This window comes from Hypanus sabinus, chromosome 15 (assembly GCF_030144855.1).
Source record: "Hypanus sabinus isolate sHypSab1 chromosome 15, sHypSab1.hap1, whole genome shotgun sequence".
NCBI lineage: Eukaryota > Metazoa > Chordata > Chondrichthyes > Myliobatiformes > Dasyatidae > Hypanus > Hypanus sabinus.
Genome location: NC_082720.1, coordinates 51708515 through 51735901, shown reverse-complemented (window position 1 = coordinate 51735901; position 27387 = coordinate 51708515). Strand labels below are relative to the sequence as shown.

Genomic DNA, 27387 nt, shown 5'->3' with positions numbered 1-27387 from the left:
TTGAACCAGAAATTAATTGATTTATTACAAATGTCATGGATAGGGAAAGTTGCATAAACGGGGGGGGGGGGGGGAGAAAAACAGGCAAATTATAAAAAGAACTGGTTTTTAATAGAGCTGGAATTATATTGTTACCTTTCTCATAGACCAAATAAACATGGTTATCAAATAATAACTAATTTGCAAACTAAACAATTTAATTTGGAGTGGGATACTTCCTTGACAAAATTATTATAGAGCTTGCATAACATATTTTGTAACTCCTTCCACCTTAAGATTAAATTCTGACTCCTGAAGGAGAACAAAGCATTTTGGTCCAGAGGGTGCATGAATTGCATGACAAAATTTTGAATATGAATTAAGAATGGAATTTGTTTTTTCAGCATTGCACTCAACTCTCTATTTACACCTTCTTGACGAAATACTTTCTGGTGGTCCTGACATCCCATCTTAGAAAAGCATCATACTTGAATCATTCTTCCACACATTATGGAGAAATTGCATTACAAAGCCAAGACAAAACTTCTTCATACGATTATGCCAATCAGCAAAATCTGTTGTCAAAAATGATGGGATTTTGATTTCCAACCTGAATCAGCATTTTCAGCCTCTGAATTGGGCTTCTTAATGCAGCAAAAAAGCAGTAATTTAGGAATGTGTTTCAACTACTCCCCAAATCTTGGAATCAGAAGAGTCATAATTACTTTGGTGGCAGGAAGCCAAAGTCTTTAAACCATTTGAATGCCAGGGATTTGCATCTGCTTCTGTTCGAATTCAGAATATGGAGCCACATTCCATTCACAAAATTCTTTAGAAAACAGAGATGAGAGCAAAAACTCCATACAATAAAGCACAAGGATATGCTACTAGTAATTGCTGCCCCTCCATTGCTAACGCAGAGATAAAGATTTTAGATGCTGACAAACTGCACCAGCCGATTATGACAGCAGCAATGATTATGCCCATCATACCCCTGAAGGAGAAAAAAAACATCAATATTAGGATTTGATAGTATATTTTTAAGTAAATGCTTTATGATTTGGGCAAGGGTCCTATTAAGATCAGTAAATATATATTTCTAGCCAATTTGTTAAGAGTAGTAAAAGTGAACAACTTGGACAATTCAACTCAGGCATGTTATGCAGTGTAGTCCACCACCCAGAAGGGGGCCGTGCAGTTATGCTATTGTGAAGCAGATTCTTTTCATTTAGAAGTTAACAGCTATGATACAACTTCTTAAAAAAAATCAAAATAATGACAATAAAATCTTAGCCACAAAAATACTGATATATAAAATGCTCCATGCACCTGTTGTACTTTAACCAGGATACACATACACAAGGCTGACTCTCGTATCAATTAATTAATTACAATTTATGATTATGTAATTAAAAACTTTAATCTGTCGGCTACAAATTTGCTACTATCAAATCAACCATTCTTTATACGCATTACTTGATTTACTTCTGCAGCAGTTAATTAAATATAATGTGTGGTATATAATGGCAGTCCATTCTATATCACCTCTTTTGTGCCACTTTGAACACTAGAAAATTGATCACCACAAGCCCGCCAGTTTGGTTCACAGATATTAAGAGTCTTACCAAACAATTATCTAATCCTCTTGCCTTTAGTCTCAATCTGTCTGCTATGCTACTGCACTGTAAGAGTTGGCTCAATGAATTTCATGGACCTATCTAGATGTCTACTCTACACATCTACACAACTAAGGCAACCATGATCCACTATGCAATGCTGAAGGCCAAGTATGCATGGACAGGCTTGTCTTTTAGTGCAAAATATCACGCACAACTTTTTTTTTTGAGGTGTAAGCCACATATTAAAAAAATAGTCAGGGCTTCCCAACTTTACAGTGTTAAAGTGTGTTTAACTCCTAGACCTGTTGCAATGCCAGACATAAACTATAAGCAGAAGTAAAACTCCAGTATTTAAATCTGTTCTACAACTTCCTTATTGCATCTTTTATCTTCTTCATGTGTACTTAAATATCCCAAAGTACCATATAAGCCAAGTTATTCTGAATATTTTTTATTCACCCCCAATAATAATCGAAATTTATGTAAGATATTATGGTGTGTTTCTATAAAGGTTCTTCCACTTTCATAGCCCACTCAATCTGGAATATCCACAGTTGCTAGCACTATGCAAATAAACAACTAACATATAGTAATGCAAATACAAAAGTATTTACTAATTTCGCTCACAAAAGGCAGTCATGTTTTGTATTTAACAAAGATATAACATTAAATTTACAAAAGGATTTTATACAATGGTGCTTGGAAGTTTGTGAATCATGTAGAATTTTCTCTATTTCGGCATAAATATTACCTAAAATGTGATCAGATCTTCATGAAAGCCCTAAACTAGATAAAGAGAACTCAATGAAATAAAAAACACAAAAAAACATTATACTTGTTCATTTATTTATTTAGAAAAATGATCCAATATTAAATGTATCCCGGACAGCCATACCTGCACCAGATGTGTTGAGCTGCAGCTCCTGAGGGACTGTGTTAGGGAACTGGGGATGCAGCTCGATGACCTTCGCCTAGTCAGGGAGAGTGAGGAGGTGATAGAGAAGAGTTACAGGCAGGTGGTCACACCGAGGCCACGGGAGACAGACAAGTGGGTCACAGTCAGGAGGGGGAAAGGGAAAAGCCAGGTACTAGAGAGTACCCCTGTGGCTGTACCCCTTGACAATAAGTACTCCTGTTCGAGTACTATGGGGGGGGGGGGGGGGGGGGGAAGAAACAGCCTACCCAGGAGAAGCGGCAGTGGCCGTGCCTCTGGCACAGAGTCTGGCACTATGGCTCAGAAGGGTAGGGGAGGGAAGAGGAAGGTAGTAGTGATAGGGGACTCTATAGTTAGGAGGTCAGACAGGCGATTCTATGGACGCAGGAAAGAAACTCAGATGGTAGTTTGCCTCCCAGGTGCCAGGCTCCGCAATGTTTCGGATCGCATCCAAGATATCCTGCAGTGGGAGGAAGAACAGCCAGAAGTCGTGGTACATATTGGTACCAATGACATAGGTAGGAAAAGGGAGGAGGTCCTAAAAAAAGACTACAGGGAGTTAGGAAGGAAGTTGAGAAGCAGGACAGCAAAGGTAGTAATCCTGGGATTACTACCTGTGCCATATGACAGTGAGAAATGAAATAGGATGAGGTGGAGGATAAATGCGTGGCTGAGGGATTGGAGCGGGGGCAGGGATTCAGATTTCTTGATCATTAGGACCTCTTTCAGGGCAGGTGTAACCTGTACAAAAAGGATGTGTTGTACTTGAATCCTGAGGGACCAATATCCTGGTGAGGAGGTTTGCTAAGGCTACTGGGGAGAGTTTACACTAGAATTGTTGAGGGTGGGAACTGAACTGAAGAGACTGGGGAAGAGGAGGTTAGCTCACAAATAGAGAAAGCTTGTAGACAGTGTGAGAGGGAGGATAGGCAGGTGATAGAGAAGGGACACGCTCAGAACGAAAGCCTGAGATGTGTCTATTTTAATGCAAGAGTGTTGTGAACAAAGCGGATGAGCTTAGAGTGCGGATCAGTACTTGGAAATATGATGTGGCCATTACAGAGATGTGGATGGCTCAGGGACAGGACTGGTTACTTCAAGTGCCGGGTTTTAGACGTTTCAGAAAGGACAGGGAAGGAGGCAAAAGAGGTGGGGGCATAGCACTGTTCATCAGAGATAGTGTCACGGCTGCAGAAAAGGTGGATGCCATGGAGGGATCCTCTACGGAGTCTCTTTGGGTAGAGGTTAGAAACAGGAAGGTCGATAACTTTACTGGGTTTTTTTATATATATAGGTCACCCATTACTAACAGGGATATCGAGGAGCAAATAGGGAAACAGACCCTGGAAAGGTGTAATAATAACAACAGAGTTGTCATGATGGGAAATTTTAATTTCCCAAATATCGATTGGCATCTCCCTAGAGCAAGGGGTTTAGAAGGGGTGGAGTTCATTACGTGTGTTCAGGAAGGTTTCTTGACACAGTATGTAGATAAGCCTATGAGAGGAGAGGCTGTACTTGATTTGGTATTGGGAAATGAACCTGGTCAGGTGTCAGATCTCTCAGTGGGAGAGCATTTGAGATAGTGATCACAGTTCTATTTCCTTTACAATACCACTGGAGAGAGATAGGAACAGACAAGTTAGAAAAGCATTTAATTGGAGTAAGGGGAATTATGAAGCTAACAGGCAGGAAATTGGAAGCTTAAATTGGATACAGATGTTCTCAGGGAAAAGTACAGAAGAAACGTAGCAAATATTCAGGGGATATTTGTGTAGAGTTCTGTATAGGTACGTTCCAATGAGACAGGAATTATGGTAGGGTACAGGAACCGTGGTGTACAAACGCTGTAATAAAGCTAGTCAAGAAGAAAGGCTTACAAGAGATTCAGAGAGCTAGGTAATGTTAGAGATCTAGAAGGTTATAAGGCTAGCAGGAAGGAGCTTAAGAAGGAAATTAGGAGAGCCAGAAGGGGCCATGAGAAGGCCTTATCAGGCAGGATTAAGGAAAACCCTAACGCGTTCTTCAAGTATGTGAAGAGCAAGAGGATAAGACGTGAAAGAATAGGACCTATCAAATGTGATAGTGGGAAAGTGTGTATGGAACCAGAGGAAACAACAGAGGTACTTAAAGAATACTTTAATTCAGTATTCACTATGCAAAAGGATCTTGGTGATTGTAATGATGACTTGCAGCAGACTGAAAAGCTTGAGCATGTAGATATTAAGAAACAGGATGTGCTGGAGCTTTTGGAAAGCATCAGGTTGGATGCCCGGGACCAGATGAAATGTACCCCAGGCTACCTTGGGAGGCGAGGGAGGAGATTGCTGAGCCTCTGGTGATGATCTTTGCATCATCAATGGGGACGGGAGTTTCCGGAGGATTGGAGGGTTGCAGATGTTGTTCCTTTATTCAAGGAAGGGAGTAGAGATAGCCCAGGAAATTATAGACCAGTGAGTCTTACTTCAGTGGTTGGTAAGTTGATGGAGAAGATCCTGAGAGGCAGGACTTATGAACGTTTGGAGAAGTATAATAAGATTAGGAATAGTCAGCATGGTTTTAGGAGCCTGATTGAATTTTTTTGAGGATTTGACTAAACGCATTGATGAGGAAAGAGCAGAAGATGTAGTGTATATGGATTTCAGCAAGGCATTTGATAAGGTACCCCATGCAAGGCTTACCGAGAAAGTAAGGAGGCATGGGATCCGAGAGGGACATTGCTTTGAGGATCCAGAACTGGCTTGCCCACAGAAGGCAAACAGTGGTTGTATACAGGTCATATTCTGCATGGAGGTCGGAAACCAGTGGAAGGCCTCAAGGATCTGTTCTGGGAACCCTACTCTTTTGTGATTTTTATAAATGACCTGGATGAGGAAGTGGAGGGATGGGTTAGTAAGTTTGCTGAGGACACAAAGGTTGGAGGTGTTGTGGATAGTGTGGAGGGCTGTCAGAGGTTACAGCGGGACATTGATAGGATGCAAAACTGGGCTGTGAAGTGGCAGATGGAGTTCAACCCAGTTAAGTGTGAAGTGGTTCATTTTGGTAGGTAAAATATGATGGCAGAATATAGTATTAATGGTAAGACTCTTGGCAGTGTGGATCTTGGGGTCAGTGTAGATCAGAGGGATCTTGGGGTCCGAGTCCATAGGACGCTCAAAGCAACTGCACAGGTTGACTCCATGGTTAAGAAGGTGTATGGTGTACTGGCCTTCATCAATTATGGAATTAAATTTAGGAGCCAAGAGGTAATGTTACAGCTATATAGGACCCTGGTCAGACCCCACTTGGGAGTACTGTGCTCAGTTCTGGTCACCTCACTACAGGAAGGATGTGGAAGCCATGGAAAGGGTGCAGAAGAGATTTACAAGGATGTTGCCTGGATTGGGGAGCATGCATTATCAGAATAGGTTGAGTGAACTCGGCCTTTTGTCCTTGGAGCGAAGGAGGATGAGAGGTGACCTGATATAGGTGTAAAAGATGATGAGAAACATTGATCATGTGGATAGTCAAAGGCTTTTTCCCAGGGTTGAGATGGTTGTCACAAGAGGACACAGGTTTAAAGTGCTGGGGAGTAGGTACAGAGGAGATGTCAGGAGTAAGTTTTCTGCTCAGAGAGTGGTGAGTTTGTGGAATGGGCTGCCAGCAATGGTGGAGGATGTGGATATGATAGGGTCTTTTAAGAGGCTTTCAGATAGGTACATGGAGCTTAGTAAAATAGAGGGCTATAGGTAAGCCCAGTAATTTCTAATGTAGGGACATGTTCGGCACAATTTTGTGGGCTGAAGGGCCTGTATTGTGCTGTAAGTTTTCTATGCTTCTATATATTTATTCGAAAAAGTATGTGAACCTCTGGGGGTAATGCCATCTATGAAAGCCATTTGGAGTCAGGTGTACCAATCAAGGAGATGAGATTGGAGGTGTGGGATGTAGAGGTGCCCTGCCCTATAAAAAAAGACACACAAAGTCAGGTTACTGACAGATCCTGTTCTTCTCAAGAAATATCTGTTAATGTGCACCATGTCTTGATCAAGACAACTTTCAGTGGACCTTAGAATTGTAGAGGTGCATAAAGCTGGAAAAGGCTACAAAAGCATTTCTGAGGACCTGAGTGTTCATCAGTCCACATTAAGAGAACTTGTCTACAAATGGAGAGTACTGTTGCTACTCTCCCTAAGAGTGGGCATCCTGTAAATATACACCAAGAGCACAGCATGCAATGCTGAAGGAGGTGAAAAAGAACCCAAGGGTAACAGCGAAGTTCCTGCAGAAATCTCTAGAACTTGCTAAAATCTGTTTTCATGTGCCCACTATAAGAAACACACTGAATAAGAACAGTATTCAAAGAAGGACACCATGGAGGAAACCGCTGCTCTCCAAAAAAAAAATTGCTGTATGTCACAAATTTTTAAAAGACCACACAGATGTTCTACAACATTTCTGGGACAATGTTTAGTAGACAGATGAGACAGAAGTTGAACATTCTGGCAGAAATGTATATTGCTATGTTTGGAGGAAAAAGGGCACTACACACCGACACCAAAACCTCATCCCAACTGTGAAGCACAGTGGAAGGAGCATCATGGCTTGGGGCTGCTTTGCTGCCACGGGCCAGGACAGCTTGCAATCTTTGAGTGAACAATGAATTCAAAATTTATCAAGACATTTTACAGGAAAATGTCAGAGCATCAGTCCATCACCTGAAGCCAAAAGAAATTGGATGATGCAACAAGACAATGATCCAAAAGACAAGAATAAATCAACAACAGAATGGTTTTAAAAGAAAATTTGTGTTTTGGAATGGCTGACTCAAAGTCCTGATTTTAATCCTGTAGAAATGCCGTGGAAGGACCTGAAGCAGGAAGTTCATGCAAGGAAGTCCACTAACATCCCAGAGCTGAAGCAGTTTTGTAAGGAGGAGTGGCCTAAAATTCCTCCAAGCCGATGTGCAGGAGTGAACAACAGTTAGCGGAAACATTTGGTTGAAGTTATTGCTGTACAAGGGGGCCACTCCAGTTACTGAAAGTAAATGCTTACATGCCTTTTTCAACAAATACATGTAATATTGGATTGCTTTTCTCAATAAATAAATGAACAAGGATAATGTTTTTGTGTTATTTATTTCATTCAGTTCTCTTTATCTAGTCTTAGGAATTGCATGAAGATCTGATCACACTTTAGGTCATATTTATGCAGAAATAGAGAAAAACTTACAGGGTTCACAAACTTTCTAGCACCACTGTAGATAAAAACATATAGCAGCAATCATGAGAAAACTGATATAGAACTTGCACAATAATGCTTTTCAAAATAATTTCATTATTTAGCTGATACCAAAATCAATTTAACACTTAATATAGACAAGTTCTATTAAAATATCTATACTTAAATCAGAATGTTACTTACTGCAAAGAGAAAACCGCAGCAAAGCTTGACAGGATGATCATTGGAAGAAGACAGTATCCAAGGACGCTGGCTACACAGCCAAAGGAGACACCGGTCATACTCATCAAGTTCAAAAGACAGTACATACCAAGGCACCCAATGGCACTGATACCATACACATAACCAAACTGGATTTTTCCAACCTAGGATTAAAAAGCAAAAGATTTTCCAGGTCTAAAAATATATTTGATAACTACCACACCACATAGAAAATTGTAAGGTGATTTTGATATATTACAAAAATTTTCAAGAACAGTGGTAAAATACTGCAATATCTTGTACAGAACATATGAAAAATCACTATTTCAAAATTTCACAATGTCATATTTTCTGAGGATATTTTAGTCTTAATGCTGCCATGTCTCATTACGGCAAATCCTGACCATTTATCAAAGTGCATGAATTTCTAGTGCACTATCTTGTAAAATTTGCTGAAAATAATTTTATATTAAATTATACTTCCTGCACAATGTAGGTTCAAACATGGTTTGGAAGTTATTTTCGATTCCATTTGTAATGTGTCTGAAGTTTGATACTATTCCTATACATAACTGCATCATATTATAAGTAAATCAATACCAAAGAACTGACATTGACAGATACTCATTTTAAGCATAGCAAACAGTAACACTTTATTACCTTGAAAGCTTAAAACATGCATAAAACTATTAGTACAGATGGCCCTCCTTATCCACGGGGGATTAGTTCAGAGACACTGCACGAATACCAAAAAATGTGGATGCTCAAGTCCCTTATTTAACATGTCTCAGTGCAGTGGTCTTTAGGACCCAGCGGAACCCTGGAGTTTATTTAACATGTATCAGTGCAGTGGTCTTTAGTACCTGGCGGTGCAGCTCTGAATCCGCAATGTTTCTGTTCAGGAAAATAATCATGATCACGATTGAAAATAAGGTGGAAATAATAAAGCGATTGGAAAGAGGTGAAATGCCATTGCTCATTGAAAAGCATTAGGCTACAGTCAGTCAACGATTGGAACAATTTTAATGGAGCTGTGAAAGGCCCTGCCTCGATGAAAGCTGCAATTATTACTAAGCAACGCAGTGGTTTAATTGAATACGTATGGTTCTTAAGTGTTTTATATGACTAGAAAGGTAAAATATGTACTATATACTAAGAAAAACATTTGACTAACTGATGCTAAATAATACCAAACGTACCTGTTCTGACTTCAAATCCGACTTAAAGACAGACTCAGGAATGGAACTCATTCATAACCTGGGGACTGCCTAGACTTTTAAGACATTACTTATAATACCTAATACAATGTAAATGCTGTGTAAATAGTTGTTATACTGTATTGTTTAGGGAAAAATGACAAGAAAAAATAGTCTGTACATGCTCAAACAATGAGTACTGGAGAGAGAACTTCCGGGTTTTCCTGATCCGCGGTTGGCTGAATCCGCAGATAAGGAGGGCTGACTGTAACATCAAAAAGCCATGAATTAACTCTTCTCAGCCTATTAACCGGGTACAGGTATCAATTATAACTGACGTTTCGATGACAAACTCTGCCATCTTCTCCAGGGATAATATCTGGGCATGTCTAGTCTGGTAGTACCTCTTTGTTCCATCCCAATTGGTTAGTCCTCATCCAATCAGGCTTCTGCTCTTCCACCTTGTTTACAAACGAGGAGGAACCCATTGGTACCGCCTGTCTTCCTTATGGGTCCATGACTTCTGGAAGGATCGCCAGGATCCTGAAGAAGTATCAGATTAATACCATCCACAAACCAGTAGGGAAGTTCAAATCACAGCTTATGTGGGTCAAAGATGACTTGGGACTCATGTCGGCTGGCGATTACAGGATTCCCTGTGAATGCGGTGTGGCGTCTAATCAGCCAGACAGTACACACCATGGAAACGTGCATCAAGGAGCACAGGAGGTATATCTGGTGACAGAAGCCTTTGAAATAAAACTAGAGGAAAAGAATTTTAACAAAGATGAAGGTCTCACTCTAAATAAGAACTGGAATTTGCTTGTAAACAAAGTAGGAGATGAGGACTAACCAATCAGGAGAGCTAGCCGAAAGGGGTATAAATACTATCGGACTGGACACATCTAGGCATCATCCCTGAAGAAGATGACAGAGTTTGTCATTGAAATGTCAGTAATAATCAATACCTGTACCTGGCTGAAAGCCCGAGAAGAGTTTATTCGTCATATATTCCGGGAAAGCACCAGATCCTTTATCAAAAAGCCACTTTTGCTCTCCAATTCAAAAGATTAGATGCCCTGTCTTGGGGCTGGAGGCCTGCCTGTGTTTGTGAGTGGGATAGGAGGGTGGAAAAGGGGCTTGTTTTGTTGTTGTTATTAATGTTTATGTTGTTCTGCTGTAGGCATGTTATACTGGTGCTGGAATGTGTGGCTGCCTCCAGCATACTGTTGAGCAAATTAATTGTTAATGCAAATGATGCATTTCACTGTATGTTTCAATAAATAAATCTGAATAAATCTGTACTTCAAATGGGGCACCTTCATTTTTTTTATTAGCTTTGCAAAAACTATTTCTATCAATGCAGCAATATAAACAGTACCCTTATTGAAATTGTACTATTAACATAATACAACATTTCACAGCACAACACAGGAATGAAATCAAGCAAAATTTTCAACCATACCACTAAACAGGAAAAGGAGATTTGAGAAACTCATACAAAATGATCATACTTTATGGAGAGAGAAGCAGAGTTAAAAAAGAAAATTATAAAATACTGTCCCCTGTGCAGCAAATGATTCAGAAGAGCAATAAATATAAAGATTATAATAGATTTGGTAGATGCATAAAAGCATGCCAACTGTAAAGCGTAAAAAGAGACAAGAAGGTGGAGGACCAAGGCCATGGAAGGATTTGAAAATACAAGATGAGATTATTAAAATCAAGGCACTGTAACTCAGGTATTAAGTTATGCCAAACAACTAGATAAACTGGACAGTGGGACCTTGAATAGGCGGCCAAATTTTGACCTTTCAAGTTTGCGAAAGATGAGTTTCTGCTGGTGTAGCATTAAAAGGGGGATCTTGAGGCAACAATGTATGGGTATGATTTTGGCAGCAGGGAGACAAGAACAGAGATGAAGCATTTCATGGGATTTATATCAGCAGGCATGGTTGGCCATGAAGGAATTAAAAATCCTACAAAACAGCTAACTGTGTGAGTTAAGGACAGTGGAAGCAAGCAAGCAAATCAAACGTCTTTGCTATTGCCACATGGTGGAAGAAATGGAGGCAACAATTTTGAGACTACTACTTTGTGAATGGTTTCCCAAACTAATTCTTGCTAGATTCGAGCATTTGAAAATGGACACAATGGAGTCCCTACTGATAACCTGTAGCGTTGAGCAGTCTGTGAACTGAAGTAACCTGAACCCAGTTTCTGGCATGGATTGGCTATAAGTGGTTTAAAAAAGGCCTAACTCAAGAAAAGCAAGGGAATGACATCAGAGACTATCCTTACTTGGTCAAAGAGCAATGAGATAATGCTATCTGTAGCCTTGGGCCAGAGTCAATGGCACAGGCTTGCCAGATAAGCCAGAAACAATGGAATCAAAGTTAAATGGCACAGACTGATAAGAAAAAGAATGATGATGAAGAATTTTGGATGTAGAGCAGTGACAACACTGCAGACCAACTATCACATGAAAAACCTCCATGCCTGGGGCAGGGGGGAGAAGCAGATGATCCTTATTGTGGAGTTATAAATAGAGCCAAAGGTCTAGTTAAGCACTCATACGAAAGGAACAGCAGCATTTATGAAACTAAGTTTATATGCATATTTGTATTGACACAATAAATTATGTTTTAAATTAAGATTCCTAAGGTATTTACCTAAGATAAAGGTCAACATACAATGATGACATGGACAACATCAGAATATGGGCACATCAAATAGGTTGTGAAAAGTATAATTCAGCTTTATTTTGAGGACAGGGAAATAGTAACAGACTGTCTCACAGTTTAGAGTAGTGGGTCAAGCTTGAAAGGCTGTGTTCACGCATCTAAATATAGTCAATTTTTCTTTATCAAATAATGGATGGCAGACAAATAAACTTTTCATATATTCAGAAACCAAACCAAGACAACGTTAAATTGGTCTATCAGAAAAATATTGGACATTACATACCAATAGTAATGTGGCTCCAAATGCTAAACAGAATACCATGGGTCCAGCCAGATCAGTCTCATTCATAATGGTTCCGTCTGCTGCTTTGAGCGGATGGAGAACAGTTAGTGTCTTCTGCCAGATGTGATCGAAGTTAATACCCAGTTCTAAAAAGTTCCAGAAAATTAAAGAGAATTAAAAATATTAAGTTACTAATCAGCAATACTTCATAATACAGTTAACAAGTAATTTGATTATTCCTTCTAAAACAGTACACATTTTATAAAAGGAAGTTCTGAATGAAAATATTTCATGTTTTGTTTTGGAAGTTATGTCTGTAAAGTTACAATTCAATATGGAATTTACACAATTTATGTCCAGTTATTTTTCCTGAAGCTTAAAAAGAATTAAATAGACCTAATTTTAAATGGTAATGTTAATGGCCCTGCTATTACATTAGTAGCCTACCAAATCTGGAAGGCAACAGATTTGATTCCTGGCTCTGGTATGCAACGTTTTGGCTCAGGTTTTAGGTTCTGAATCTCAATTCATCCCGATACCACAGAGCACACGCTACAATGATACCCCGACTGGGACAAACACTAACGGATGCAATTCTTTTCTTAGCTGTTAAAGGATGACAGGGTGGGCAATGGCAAAAACATAGATTTCTCCATCTCTAAAAATCAGAAGTGGGTAAATAAGGAAATATGCATGATTTTCAGGAATCATTTAATTGATATTATACTATTCAGCACAAAAAAATGCATCAAAAGGGCATCAATTTTCTTTTCATTCTCTTAAGGTTTATTGCTCTTAGGATTTAACTGAGCTAACATCTTAAAGCTATACCAAGTTTCAGAAGTACATACATATTTTAAACAGATTGTAATCTTAACTTCAGTATTCTATGCAGACCACCTGTGGCAGTTGAAAATAATAACACCCACTAAGTGCAAAGCACATTTTTACCTTCCAATAATGGAGCCTCATCTTCAAAACTGTTACTGTATACGGACTGTGAGGAGCTTGGGGTGAAGGTTGGTGTTGGCTGGTAGATCTGTCCTGTGTATGGTTGTTGTGGTCCTGTTGGATGAAAATACCCAGCTTGCTGTGTATGACCATCATAGTGCCTATATGCAAAAAATAATGAAACATATTTCTTGGTCCTTCTTTTCCGTTTCTGTCTAATGTACTTATCAGCATATGACTGCACGACAAAACTTTATTCCTTATTAAACACTTGGAGCCCTGTGCCCCCTCCGCAACTCCAGCTGCTTCCTACCATGTGCTCCAGTAAATTTTTTTAATCCTCCTATCTTGCAAAGTTTAGTGCTGAATGCTACTAGGAATTAAAAATTGGGAACAAGGATTCAACAGAAAATCCTGGCAATTCCAGACAATGTTTCCCACCCTCCGCAAGCCACCTCAGCTGAACAGAAAAGCCTTTTAGTAATAGACTAAGACAACTGTGCTGCTCCAAAGAAGTCATTCTTTGGAGCAGCCATTAGGCTTTATAATGAGTCAACCTATAGCCAGGGAAGTGATGACCCCCTCCTGTTGAGACTGTTTGTGGTAACTTATTTTCTTTCTGCTTCTCTTCTAATATATACATCTGTGCACTTGTAATGCTACTGTAATCAATAAAGTATCTACCCATCTAGTGAAGCTAGTATTATTCTCCTTAAAAAAATTGCCACATGGGAAGATTTGATGGAAGTGCATAAAAATCATGAAGTATTTTGAAAATTAATAATAAAAAAATATTTCTGGTAAAAAAAATGGGTCAATAACATGAAAACAAGTATTTTAGTTAATTACCAAGTAAGAGATGATATGTGGAAATTTAAGACACCAATTTAAGTCAGTATTGGAATGATGTGATGAGCAGTGTTGTTCCACAATACTTAGTGCTATCTTGTCTAAATATATTTAAGACAAGGTTGAATAGATTTTTGCATAATAAGGGAATTAAGGATTATGGGGGAAAGGCAAGTAGATGGAGATGAGTCTATGGCCAGGTGGCCTACTCCTGCTCCTATTTCTTACATTCTTATTGTTTTTAGAATCATCCATCTCATTTCCACAATAAAATTACTTTTGATTGTTTCTGTTACTTCAGTACCTATTCTTTCACTAGGCAGAGTCACTTTAAAAGTCACCCCCGTGCCTTTCATTTTCGCAACAGATCTTCAGAAATTAGAAAACAAAACTGCAAGCACCAGAGTCAAGAAAATAGTAAAATATAATGTGACTGAAACAAAAAGTCATAGGGGTGTATTTTATAATTAATACAGTGGATGATAAGCCCATGTATTGAAAATTATTTTCAAAATTATTTAAGATATAGGAACAGGAGTAAGTCATATGACCCACCAGCTCACTCTGCCATTTAATATCACAGTTGACCTGCTCCTGGCCTTCAATCCTCATTTCCTTTCTGGTTCATAATCACTGACTACTTAACAGTAAAAAAATCTAGCATTATGTAGGACCCCATGCACCCCTCATACAAACTCTTCTCCCTCCTGCCATCTGGAAAAAGGCATTGAAGCATTTGGGCTCTCAAGACCAGACTATGTAACAGTTTCTTCCCCCGAGCCATCAAACTTCTCAATACTCAGAGCCTGGACCGACACAAGTTACTGCCCTATTGTCTTGTTTGTTATTTATTGTAATGCCTGCACTGTTTTGTGCACTTTATGCAGTCCTGGGTAGTTCAGTCATTTTTGCACTGTTTCATGTAACACCATGGTCCTGAAAAACATCCCTTTTTTACTATGTACTGTACCAGCAGTTATGGTTGAAATGACAATAAAAAGTGACTTGACTTGATCTTCTTCTTCATATGCCTTGCACATTACACGCTTGGGCGATCATGACTCTCCACATCGAACGATCCCTCGCAGCGTCAATGACATCTCGCACATTTAGATTTGTTAGTTCTTTCACAATGTCCATATATTTTCTTCTTTGCCTTCCTCTTCCGCATTTACATTAAGGCCTTGTACTGTAAGGCATTCTATTTCTCCCTTTCTGATGACATGGCCCAGGAAATTAAGTTTCCTCTCATTTAATGTTCTCATTAAAGATCTTTTTGTATTGGCACATTGGAGTACTGTCTCATTAGTTACCCTATCTCTATATGATACTTACAGCATTCTTCTAAGAAACCATATTTTTGTTGCTTCTAAGTTTCTTTGGAGTTCTGCTGTTATAGTCCACATTTCGGAAGCATACAGCAAGATTGACCAGATGTAATATTTTAGTAGCCTAAGTCTTGCTGTCATAGAAATGTGTCTGTTGGTAAAAATGGGTTTCATTTTTTGGAAGTTGGTTTTGACAATGGCAATTCTTCTTTTTATTTCTATGTTACTTCAACCATCTTGTGACATAAAGCTACTAAGGTAATTAAAGCTGGTCTTTTGCTCAATCTCTTGGTTACCGATGTACAATTGGCAGTTGGGAGTATCCTGCTGTTTTGATATTACCATACATTTGGTTTTTTACAGTTGATGGTTAGACCAAACTCTGCACTTGTTTATACTACTTTGTTTAGGAGGATTTGTAGGTCTTCTGCAGCACTTGCAATTAGGGTGATATTGTTTGGATATCTTATATTGTTGATGTCAACACCTCCAATTTTTATCCCATCTAGGACACCAATTTCTCTGAGAATCATTTCACTATATATATTAAATAATTCTGGTGAGGCAATGCATCCCTGTCTAACTCCTCTTTGAATTATAGTCCAACTGCTTATATTATCATTAATTTTTACCACAGCTGTTTGATTTCAGTATAAATTTAAGCAGTTGTTGGTCCCTTCTGTCAATGTTCAGTGAGAATTTGAAGTAATTTTTCATGATGCACTTTGTCGAATGCTTTAGTGAAATCAATAAAACATAAAAAGACATAATTTTGATATTCAATTGCCCTTTCTGAAAGCATTCGTAGTATGAAAATTGCATTCCTAGTTCCTCTATCCTCAATAAACCTATATTGCAGATTAGAAATTTCTGGCCTTAATTTGCTTTTAATTGGACTCAGAACAATTCTCAACAAAATCTTTACTATGTGACTCATAAGACTGATTGTTCTACAATTTTTACAGTCAATAGTTCCAGGAATTTTTGGTAGTTATAAATACTGATTTCAAGAGATCGTCAAGCAATGCACCAGACTCATATATGCCATTAAACAGTTCAAAAAGAATATCTATGCCCAGATCTTCTAGGGCTTGTATCATTTCCACTGAAATTTCATCAGGTCCAGTGGCTTTACCATGTTTCGTGCTTTTCATTGCTTTAGTTATTTCTTCTTTGCTAATAGGTGGGCCAGAATTAGGGTGTTTAATATCTGTGGGTTCCCCTTTATTATCTTCAAAAAGTTGCTATATATACTGAATTCACCTCTCACATATTTTATCTGGATCTGTTAGTCTGGATCCATCTGCTGATCTGATGCATCCTGTAGAGGAGGTTTTCTTAATTCCAGTAATTTCCTTAATTTTCTTGTGCATTTCCTTGCTGTTGTTAAAATGGCCTTCTACTTCATTGCATTTTTGATTCAACCATTCTTCCAATATTGCACAATTGTCTGGTCTGTCTGTCTAGCTCTCTGTATTGCACTTCATTATTCTTCAATAACCTTCTTTGTTCCATCATATCTAGAATTTCTTGCGTTATCCACCCCTTACTGGTGTGTTGGATTTCTTGCACTAGGATTATCTCCTCTGCTGATTGTTGTATAGCATATTTAAATCTGTCCCAAATAGGTGGTGCGTCATTTTCGTTGAGGTGTTCTTCTACAGCTATTTTGAACTGTTGCTTAAGTATGCTATCATCTTTAATATACTCAAAAAAAAAACATCCTGTCTTAAATGTCTCCTGTTCTCAGACTTTGCCCGCTTTGTTCTATATTCCCCACGGAGCCAAAACAACTCCACAGCATCTACTTTGTCAAGCTGTTCGAGAATTTACAAGCTGATCACCTCTTATTCTTCTGAACTTTGGAGTACATAGGCCTAACTTACACAGTTTTGCAAGATAGTCCTCGTCTTTCCAAGAATCAACCAAGTTGACCTTCTTTGTCCCTCCTACAATTGCGACAAAAACTATCATCATGTTCTAGCTGTGGTTTCACTAATTGTTTAGCTGCAGCAAAATTTCCCTACTATTCTCCAGCCTTAATTCAATGTTCTTTTTACCTTCCTAACCTCCAGCCTATCTCTGTGTTAGCTTCTTTCACAAACAGGGCAATGATATTTTCAGCTTTCCCATCTACTGAGATTTTTCCACATTCAAGGGAATGGTGGAAACTCACAACCAATGGACCCATTATTTCTGCAGTGATTTAGTTTAAGAAGCCAATGGACTAACATTGATATTAAAAAAGTAAGTTTTCAAACAAATGCTACGATATACACGTTAGAAAACATTCACGCTGCTCCTCTTCAATGAAATACCTCAGCTGTACAATTGATGTAGGCTACTAGCAAATAACTGAGCTGTGAATTTCCCTTCAGCAACCTGATCACAATAACTTATACAGCCATGAATATTACAAAAGCATATTGTAAATTAATAAGAAACAACTAATGACCTTTAGTGATCCTGTCATATATGAGTGTGGAGCTGACTGTCAATCAGAACACTTACTCACCTGTTCTGATAGGGATCCCCTGCAGCACTGTAATCATACGTTTGCCCTTGGTCATCAATGCTATAACTTGACTGGAAGAAATCTGTGTTGAAATTATTAAACTCAGCCATTATATATCTACTGTAAAAAAAAGAAAACAAAATCTTAAAATATTGTACAGTTCCACAATATCTCTCAAGAACTTATCAATTGGGGGACGTCATGTGATGACGTAGGATCGAGACGCTGGAACCCAGCTCTCCCGTGAAAAATCAATAAATTAATGTCTAAATGAAGAAAAGTTAGTCAATACTTTCTAAAAGTTACTTATAAACTACTCCGGATTGTTTCAAGTTACGCCTCACAAACAGAAGATGAAGAAAACTACTACCGTGAAAGCAACGCAAGTTGGAACAGAATCAAGGCCCACTTCTGCCAAAGAACCGCGGGCTCAGGTACATTATACCGCTGGCGATACAGAACAGGAAACTGCGGCAACATCGACCATTTCTAAAGGAAAAGATCAGCGAGAACTGCGCAAGCATGAAGGAAGGAGCATGCGCAAACGGGAGCAACCAGAACTACAAATCCCAGTTACGACTGAAACCGAAAGTGAAAGTGAATCTGAGAGTCAGATTCTCTGGAAAAATCAGACGAAGATGGAGGCAAACGTCTTTCTGGAAATATGGAAAAGACGTTGAGGCAAATAATGCGTAAAATAGAAAAATTAAATGCATTAAAAGTAATCAAAAGAAAAATGACAAACATGGAGATGATGTTTGATAAAATGACAAAAAGACAGGATAAAATGGAAAAGAGAATTATAGATTTGGAAACTACAACGGAAGACATAGTTGAAAGAATGAATAAAATGGAAGATGATACTACTGCCTGGACATTAGAAAGAAAACAATTTATGGAAAAAATTGATAAGCTTGAAACAATATTAAAATTGTTGGACTTAAAGAAGATGTAGAAGGAGAAGATCCAATAATTTTTTTTCAAAAATGGATCCCTGAAAAATTGGAAATGGAAGAAGATACTCTAGTTGAGATCAAAAGGGCTCAGAGAGCCTTAAGGCCAAGATCTCAAGCTGATCAAAATCCACAATCAATTTTGATAAGATGCTTAAGATACCAAGATAAAGAAAAGATCCTGAAGGCGGCTGCCCAACGTGCCAAAAAGAGAAACGGGCCATTGATGACAGCAGGGAAGGCAGTTCTTTTTTGTCCTGATATAAGTTATAACCTTTTGAAGATAGAGAAGGAATTTAACCCAGTGAAAAATGTCTTATGGGAAAAGGGTTATAAATTCATAATGCGTCACTCAGCAACGCTGATAATTTTTTTGGAGGAGGGGAAAAGAAGATGTTTTAACGATTATCGAGAAGCGGAGGAGTTCGCACAAAAACTTCCACCCATTCGCTAATTATAGAGACTTCCAAGTGTGATGGATTAAAGATGAAGATAGAGACAATGAATGGAAGTGATGGACATTTAAGGATGATACAGGGGAGAAAAGCAAAATTTCAGAAATAATAATTGAGAATAGTATTTTTTTTCTTCTTATATATATACTTTTCTATGTTGCGGGGGGGCTCGGGAGCTTTGGATCGGTTACTGCGGGATACACGTGTGTAATCATGGCGATTGCCATGACCCGTACAACAGAGGGGGGTAATGTTGTGTTCTTTTTTTTCATAACATTAGTAGGGGGGTATTTTGTTTTTTTCTTTATTTTTCTTCTATCTTTCTGCCTGGATGATTGGTGGGGACACACATAGCAACATGGAGAATTTTAAAAAGATTTCCCAAGATACCACAAAAGTTGAAAGATTAGGTATTATTATAGCTTGGAGTTACATAATTAAAAATAATGACTAATTTACTGAATTTTTTAAGTTTTAATGTTAATGGGCTTAATGGACCGGTAAAAAGAAAAAGAATTCTAACATACATTAAAAAAATGAAAATAGATATAGCTTTTTTTTTAACAAGAAACACATTTAACAGACAAAGAATATCAGAAATTAAAAAGAGACTGGGTTGGAAATGTTATTGCAGCTTCATTTAATTCAAAGGCGAGAGGAGTTGCAATTTTGGTTAATAAAAATTTACCAATTAAAATACAAAACGTATTAATTGATTCGGCGGGGAGATATGTAATTATACATAGTCAAATTTTTTTCAGAACTATGGACTCTTATGAATATTTATGCACCAAATGAAAATGATGTAAAATATATACAAGAGGTCTTTTTGAATTTGGCTAACGCACATGACAAAATATTAATAGGTGGAGATTTTAACTTTTGCCTAGATCCAGTTTTAGATAGATCAACAAAGCTGGTCACAAAATTAAAAGTAGTAAAATTAACTCTATCAATGATGAAAGATTTAAACTTGATTGATATATGGAGAAGAATTAATCCAAAAGAAAGAGATTACTCATTTTATTCAAATAGACATAAAACATATTCAAGGATAGATTTTTTCCTATTATCAACGAATATTCAAGATAGAGTGAAAAATGTGGAATATAAAGCAAGAATATTGTCAGATCATTCTCCTTTGATAATGACAGATAAAGAGGAATCAATTTATAGATGGAGATTTAATTCAATGTTACCAAAACATCAAGATTTTTGTGATTTTATGAAAAAGAACATTCAGTTTTTTTTTAGATACAAATTCACATTCAGTTGATGTTAAATTCATATTGTGGGAAGCAATGAAGGCATACTTGAGAGGTCAGATAATAAGTTATACTTCTAAAATTAAGAAGGAATATATGATAGAAATAGATCAATTGGAAAAAGAGATTACAAAATTAGAAAAAGAATCTCAAAGAAATATGACAGAAGAAAAATGAAGACAACTTATTAAGAAGTTACAATATAATACACTCCAGACATATCAAACAGAAAAAGCAATTATGAGAACTAAACAGAGATATTATGAACTAGGTGAAAGATCACATAAGGTCCTTGCATGGCAGTTAAAAACAGAGCAGACTTCTAAAACAATAAATGCGAACAAGAGTAAATAAAATTACTTATAAACCTTTAGAAATTAATGAAACTTTTTAAGAGTTTTTATTCTGAGTTGTATAAATCAGAATCACAAAATGACAATGTCAAGATAGAAAGATTTTTATCACAAATAACTCTTCCAAAATTAAATACGGAAGAACAGAAGGGATTAAATATGCCTTTTACATTGAAAGAGGTCGAAGAAGCCCTAGGATCACTTCAAAGTAATAAAGCCCCAGGAGAAGATGGTTTTCAGCCTGAATTTTATAAAAAGTTTAAAGATTTATTAATTCCTCCTTTTATGGAGTTAATACATCAAGCGGAAAGAATGCATAAACTTCCAGAATCTTTTTCATATTTTAATAGTATTGCCAAAAAAAGATAGAGATCTTTTAAAGCCAGCATGATATAGACCTATTTCTTTATTAAACACTGATTATAAAATAATAGCAAAAGTCTTATCTAACAGATTATCCAAATACTTACCAAAATTAGTACATATGGATCAAACAGGATTTATTAAAAACAGACAATCGGCAGATAATGTAACTCGGTTATTTAGTATAATTCATTTGGCACAAAAGAGGGAGGAAATGAGTGTGGCAGTTGCTTTGGATGCAGAAAAAGCATTTGATAGATTGGAATGGGATTTTTTATTTAAAGTGTTGGAAAAATATGGATTAGGAGTATCTTTTATAAAATGGATTAAAACCTTAAATATTAATCCCAAAGCTAAAGTAGTGCCAAATGGTCAAATTTCAACACCATTTCAGCTAACAAGGTCAACTAGGCAAGGTTGTCCATTATCACCTGCTTTATTCGTGTTGGCGATAGAACCGTTAGCTGAATTAATTAGAATGGACCCAGATATTAAGGGTTTTAGAGTTAAACAGGAAGAATATAAGATTAAAAAAAATCTGCTTTATGATGTTCTGCTTTATTTAACAAACCCATTGCACTCGTTGTGTAAATTATCCTATAGATTAGAAGAATATGGGAAAATATCAGGTTATAAAATAAATTGGGATAAAAGTGAAACTTTACGTCTTACTAAAAGGAGATTATAGTCAATGTCGATTAATAACTCAATTTAGATGGCCGACAAATGGTATAAAATATTTAGGTATAAGAGTTGATAATGATATAAAGAACTTGTATAAATTAAGTTACTTACCATTACTGAAAAAAATTCAAGAAGATCTTGATAAATGGATGGTATCACCAATAACATTAGTAGGTAGAGTAAATACCATAAAAATGAATATATTTCCTAGACTACAATACCTATTTCAATCATTACCAATACAACTACCTCAGAAGTTTTTTCAAGAGTTAAACAAATGTGAGGAAGTTTCTTTGGAAAGGTAAGATGTCAAGAATATCGTTGGAAAAATTGACATGGAAATTTGATCTAGGAGGGTTACAATTTCCAAATTTTAAGAATTATTATAAAGCAAACCAACTTAGATTTATTGCATCTTTTTTTGAGAAAGATAAACCGGCATGGATTAGAATAGAACTAGATAAAATAGGAGAAAATACACCAGAAGATTTTATATATAAATGGGAAACTAAATGGATACGGGAAAAGAAAGAATCTCCTATATTAAAACATTTGATTGACTTATGGAATAAGATAAATGTTGATGATGAGACAAAGAAATCTTTATTAGCAAAGAGATCTTTAATTCAAAATAGACTTATTCCTTTTACAATGGATAATCAACTTTTATATAATTGGTTTCAAAAAGGGATTAGATATATAGATTGTTTTGAAGGAGGTATATTAATGTCATTTGATCAATTAAAGAATAAATATAAAGTATCAAACAATACTCTTTTTTGTTACTTCCAACTAAGAGCTTATTTAAGAGAAAAATTAGGTCAAACAATGTTATTGCCGAAATCTAATGAAATAGAAACTTTAATTCAAAAAGGAAAGATTAAAAAAATTATTTCTTATATGTATAACTTGATTCAAAAACAGGCAATTAAACAAGGAGTTCATAAGTCAAGACAAAAATGGGGAAGTGACTTGAATATTAAAATTGAAGAAACAAATTGGTCAAGACTATGTCTTGACAGTATGACAAATACAATAAATGTCCGGTTAAGATTAGTGCAATATAATTTTTTTACATCAATTATATATTACACCACAAAAAATAAATAAATTAAACCCAAATTTATCCGATCGGTGTTTACAATGTAAACAAGACATCGGTACTTTTTTACATTCCACTTGGTCGTGTTCTAAAATTCAACCTTTTTGGACAAATTTAAGAGTTTTTTTTAGAACAAATTATTGGAACACAACTTCCACATAATCCAATATTATTTTTACTAGGCGATATTGAAGGGATAAAACTGAAACCCAAATTGAATAAATATCAGAAAGAATTTATAAAAATTGCATTGGCTGTAGCCAAAAAGGCCATTGCAGTTACTTGGAAATCGGATACATACTTAAGTATAGATCGTTGGAAGAAGGAAATTTATGGCTGTATTCCACTGGAAAAAATTACTTACAATTTAAGAGATAAATATGAAACATTTTTGAAAATTTGGCGCCCTTATTTACAAAAGACAGAATTAAATATATAGGTGCTCAGAAGATGAAATAATTGGTTATTTGGGGAAATAAATAAATATATATATTAAAGTTATTACGAACTCCATGGAGCATGTGGGGATCTTCCAATATCCAGGCATTCTTTCTTTCTTTTTTTTCCTTTCTTTCTTTTTTATATAGGGATGTTAGGGGTGAGGGGTTAAGGGGAGGGGGGTAGGGTATATATATTTTTTTCTTTCATGTTTTCTTTTATTTCTGTAATTATTTGAAAACTCAATAAAAAGTTTAAAAAAACTTATCAATTGTGAATAAAAATAATAGAAGAATATTTTGATAATTTAAAACAAAGAAATATCTTCTCCTGAATGATTAAAGTGATTAAAAACCTTGCAAACCTACATGAACTTATAAAACAGGATTCAACAATGCTGTTTTAGTTTGGAGATGGGTTAGCAAATTTTTTTTTTAACTCCTGGTGTCTGGAATATCACTGGTAGAAGACAGCATTTATTGCCCATCCTGAAACCACTTGAAATGATGGCAAACTGACTTCCTGAAATGCGACAGCCATTTTAGGAAAGGTACCGACAGTGCTGTAGAGTAAACATCCCAGGGCATGGGCCAAGCAACAATGAAGTTCCCGTGATTTGCACCACCCTGATTTTTAAAATAAATCACCCATACTTGGAGAGGAACTTGCAGGTCACAGTATTCTTGCATAACTACTGCCTTTGTCCCTGGTCTTGATAGCAGTATATCTTTGAAAGATGCTGTCAAGGTGGCTAGGGTGAACTTTTGTGATGCATTTTGTACATGTAAACAGTCAAGCCCCTTTGCAATGGTGAGAAGAGACTGAGTGCTTAAGAATGGTGACTGGGGCAGCCCACATCAAGCAGGCTGCTTTGGCTTGCATGGAGTCAGCCTTTATGGGGGGGGGGGGGGGGGGAGAGAGAAAAAAGAGCACTCGGTGACATTCCTAACTTGTACTTTGTAGAGATCCTAACTTTGTACTTTGTTCTTTCATTCTTTAGTGTGTCAGAATATAAGTCATTAACCACAATATACTGAGCCACTGAGTACACTAACTTTGTACCAATGGTATTTGTGCTCAGTTTAATTTGTGGTCAAAGATGGCCTTCAAGATATTGAGTACAGCTGATTCCATGATAGTAATGATACTAATTGAGAAGGGTAGATGGCTTAGCTTCTGTCTAATCAGAGATGATTAAAAAACTGGCACAAACAACACCTGCCACTTACCATGCACTTACTGCATGTAAGTACGGCCTGTTTCATCGACTGAGAGGTCGAGAGTGGAACTAATTATTTGTGTCATCAATGTATCTTCCCACCTATGGTCTTATGATTGAGTGAAAAGAATTGACAAAGCAATTGAAGATGGTCAACAGGGATTAACCTCCAACAACTAAAATCATATTTCTTCCTGCTAGCTATAATGTCAATTACTGGAATGTTTTCCTTTCACACCTCTAGCACACTGCTCTATTTTCTACATTCATACCTATGTGGCTAAAAACAGCTCAAACACCTTCTATAAATTTGCCAATGACACTAATGTTGATGGTAGAATCTCAGATGATGATAGGACTGAGATAGATCAGCTGATTGAGTTGAGTTGCTATACCAACCTCACACTGAATCAATAAGCCCAAGGAACTGATTGTGAACTTCAGGAAAAGGAAGTCAGTAGAGGTCAGCAGTAGAAATGGTGAGCAGCTTTAAGTTCCCAGGTGTTAACATCTCAAGAGAATCTATCCTGGGCCAAACACATTGATACAATCACAAAGATGACATACCAGCAGCTCTACTTCGTTAGGAGTTTGAGGATATTTCGTATATCACCAAAGACTCTTGCATTTTCAATATACGAATGAGGAGCATTTCTGACTGGTTACATCACAGCCTGATACGGAGCCTCTAATGTACAGGATCCCAACAAACTGCAAAGTGTTCTAGACACTGTGGGCAAAACCCTCTCCACAAGAAGGCAGCATCCATCATTTAGGACCCTCAATATCAAGGACATCCCCCTTCTCTTTATTACTAAACAGGGGGAACAGGAGTTTGAAGACCCTAAGACATAGGAGCAGAATTAAACCATTCAGCCTATCAAGTATGCTCTGCCATTCCATCATGGCCGATCCCAGATCCCACTCAACCCCATACACCTGCCTTCTCGCCATATCCTTTGATGCCCTGATCGATCAGGGAACTATACACTTCCGCCTTAAATATACCCAAGGACTTGGCTTCCACCGCAGTCCGTAGCAGAGCATTATATTCTCTAGCTAAAAAAAAAATCCTCCTTACCTCTGTTCTAAAAGATATACACTCAACAATTCGGAAACATCTTTCCCTCCATCCGACTTCTGAATGGTCCATAAACTAATGAACGCCATCGCAATATTCATGTAATTTACAGACGTCTGTGTATTTACACTGCACTGCTGTCACAAAATAAATTTGTGATATGTCAATTATAATGGGTATGATACCCATTAATGTGTGTTTAATAGGACTCCCCAATGCCACGCTAGATCAAACGCTACCTCAAAACCATGGTTTGTTAAGTTCAATTTTTTTTTTCACATTAGAGCCAAATGATCCGAGCAGAATCCAACGAGCCATCAGCGAGCAAGTAACTCGTGCATAGGTGCCACTTGCAATGAATGTTCCATTCTTTTGCTGATAGTTGGATGGTATTTAGCTAGACTGAATTTGTCCTGCCATTTGAGAAGAGCACTTGCCTGGGCAACTTCACACATTGTCAGGTAGATGCCAATACTGTAACTTTTCTGGAGCAACAGCTAGTTTTAGAATTTAATTAACTATGGGCTGAGGGGCCTGTTTGTGCTGTAGTTCCACACGACTATAGATGGGATCTTGTCTGGTCACAAAGCTTTTGCTGCATCTAAAGCTTTCACTAAATTAGTTAGAGACCAACTTCAGATGCTGCTTTTCTCAGGAGAAAGTCAAGATGGATCATTTCTTCTAAGCTTCAGGCAGAGCATGGCTGAGAATACTTCAAGCACAATACTCAAAATGTTGGAGGAATTCAGCAGCATCTACAGAAAAAAGTACAGTCGATGTTCGTTGCCCGAAACGTCAACTATACATAGGCGTTGCCTGGCCTGCTGAGTTCTTCCAACATTTTGTGTGTATTGCTTGGATTTCCAGCATCTGCAGATTCTCTCTTGTCTGTGAATGCTTCAACTTCATTTTTAACATTCACATATTGTACTACACCATCGAAGGGGACCTTCCGTCACCATTTTCTTCTACCTGTAAACTATTATAACTTTACCATCTGTACATCATGCCCAACAGTTAACAGTTTAATTTCGAGTTCAATGTACATCTGAAAATAAAGAAAAACTTCCAGAAATAAACAGTATGACAAAGAACACAATAAAATTACAGTATATCATGTTCACTTACAAACGAACATTTTAAACCATAACCTGTCTGAAACCTGAGAAATTTACAAATTTACAAACCTGACGTATTTACAAATGCAGTCAGTACTTGTATTGGCAGTCTTGCTAATCTAAGCGTGTCAAACTTGCAAACAAGATTGTGCAGATTAAAAGATATAGCGAACATTGCAAGGACTCGAGGAACCCACAAACAGGAGACCAGTCGAAGAGGGGGTAGAAGAGAAGAGGTGTGAGTGGTGGGATAGGGAGAAGGTGCTGGAGCGGGTAGGAAGGGAGAGAAGGGGGAGGAGAGAGATGGGACGAGTGGGGAGGCCACGCCAGCTGATCTACCATCAAAATCAGCTACGTGGACCCCAAAGGCCTACGACCAATGACAGAAATGACGGGAACAACGGAGCAGTCGCCTCGGCCACCGAGTTCTAGTAGGCCGGACACCGGTTCCTACTGCCGAGAGGGCGTTCCTACCTGGGCTCAGGCTCAGGCTCCGGCTGCTCCGGACCCCGAAACCGACACGAAGCGCCGGCGCTGACAGGAAGCCGGCCGAACGCTGCCACATCACTTCCGTGTAGACGCGCCTGCGCAGTTGGG

At 37.5% G+C, this 27387-nt stretch overlaps 1 protein-coding gene across 1 annotated transcript; it reads right to left on the bottom strand.

Moving 5' to 3' along the window:
* Nucleotides 1-27387, bottom strand: yipf5 (Yip1 domain family, member 5). Its single transcript, XM_059990402.1, has 6 exons — nt 27265-27387; nt 17760-17879; nt 13068-13228; nt 12117-12262; nt 7936-8117; nt 1-973 (listed from the first exon to the last, which is right to left on the bottom strand). The coding sequence occupies exons 2-6, from the start codon at nt 17867-17869 to the stop codon at nt 811-813; spliced, it is 762 nt and encodes a 253-aa protein (XP_059846385.1). The 5' UTR covers nt 17870-17879; nt 27265-27387; the 3' UTR covers nt 1-810.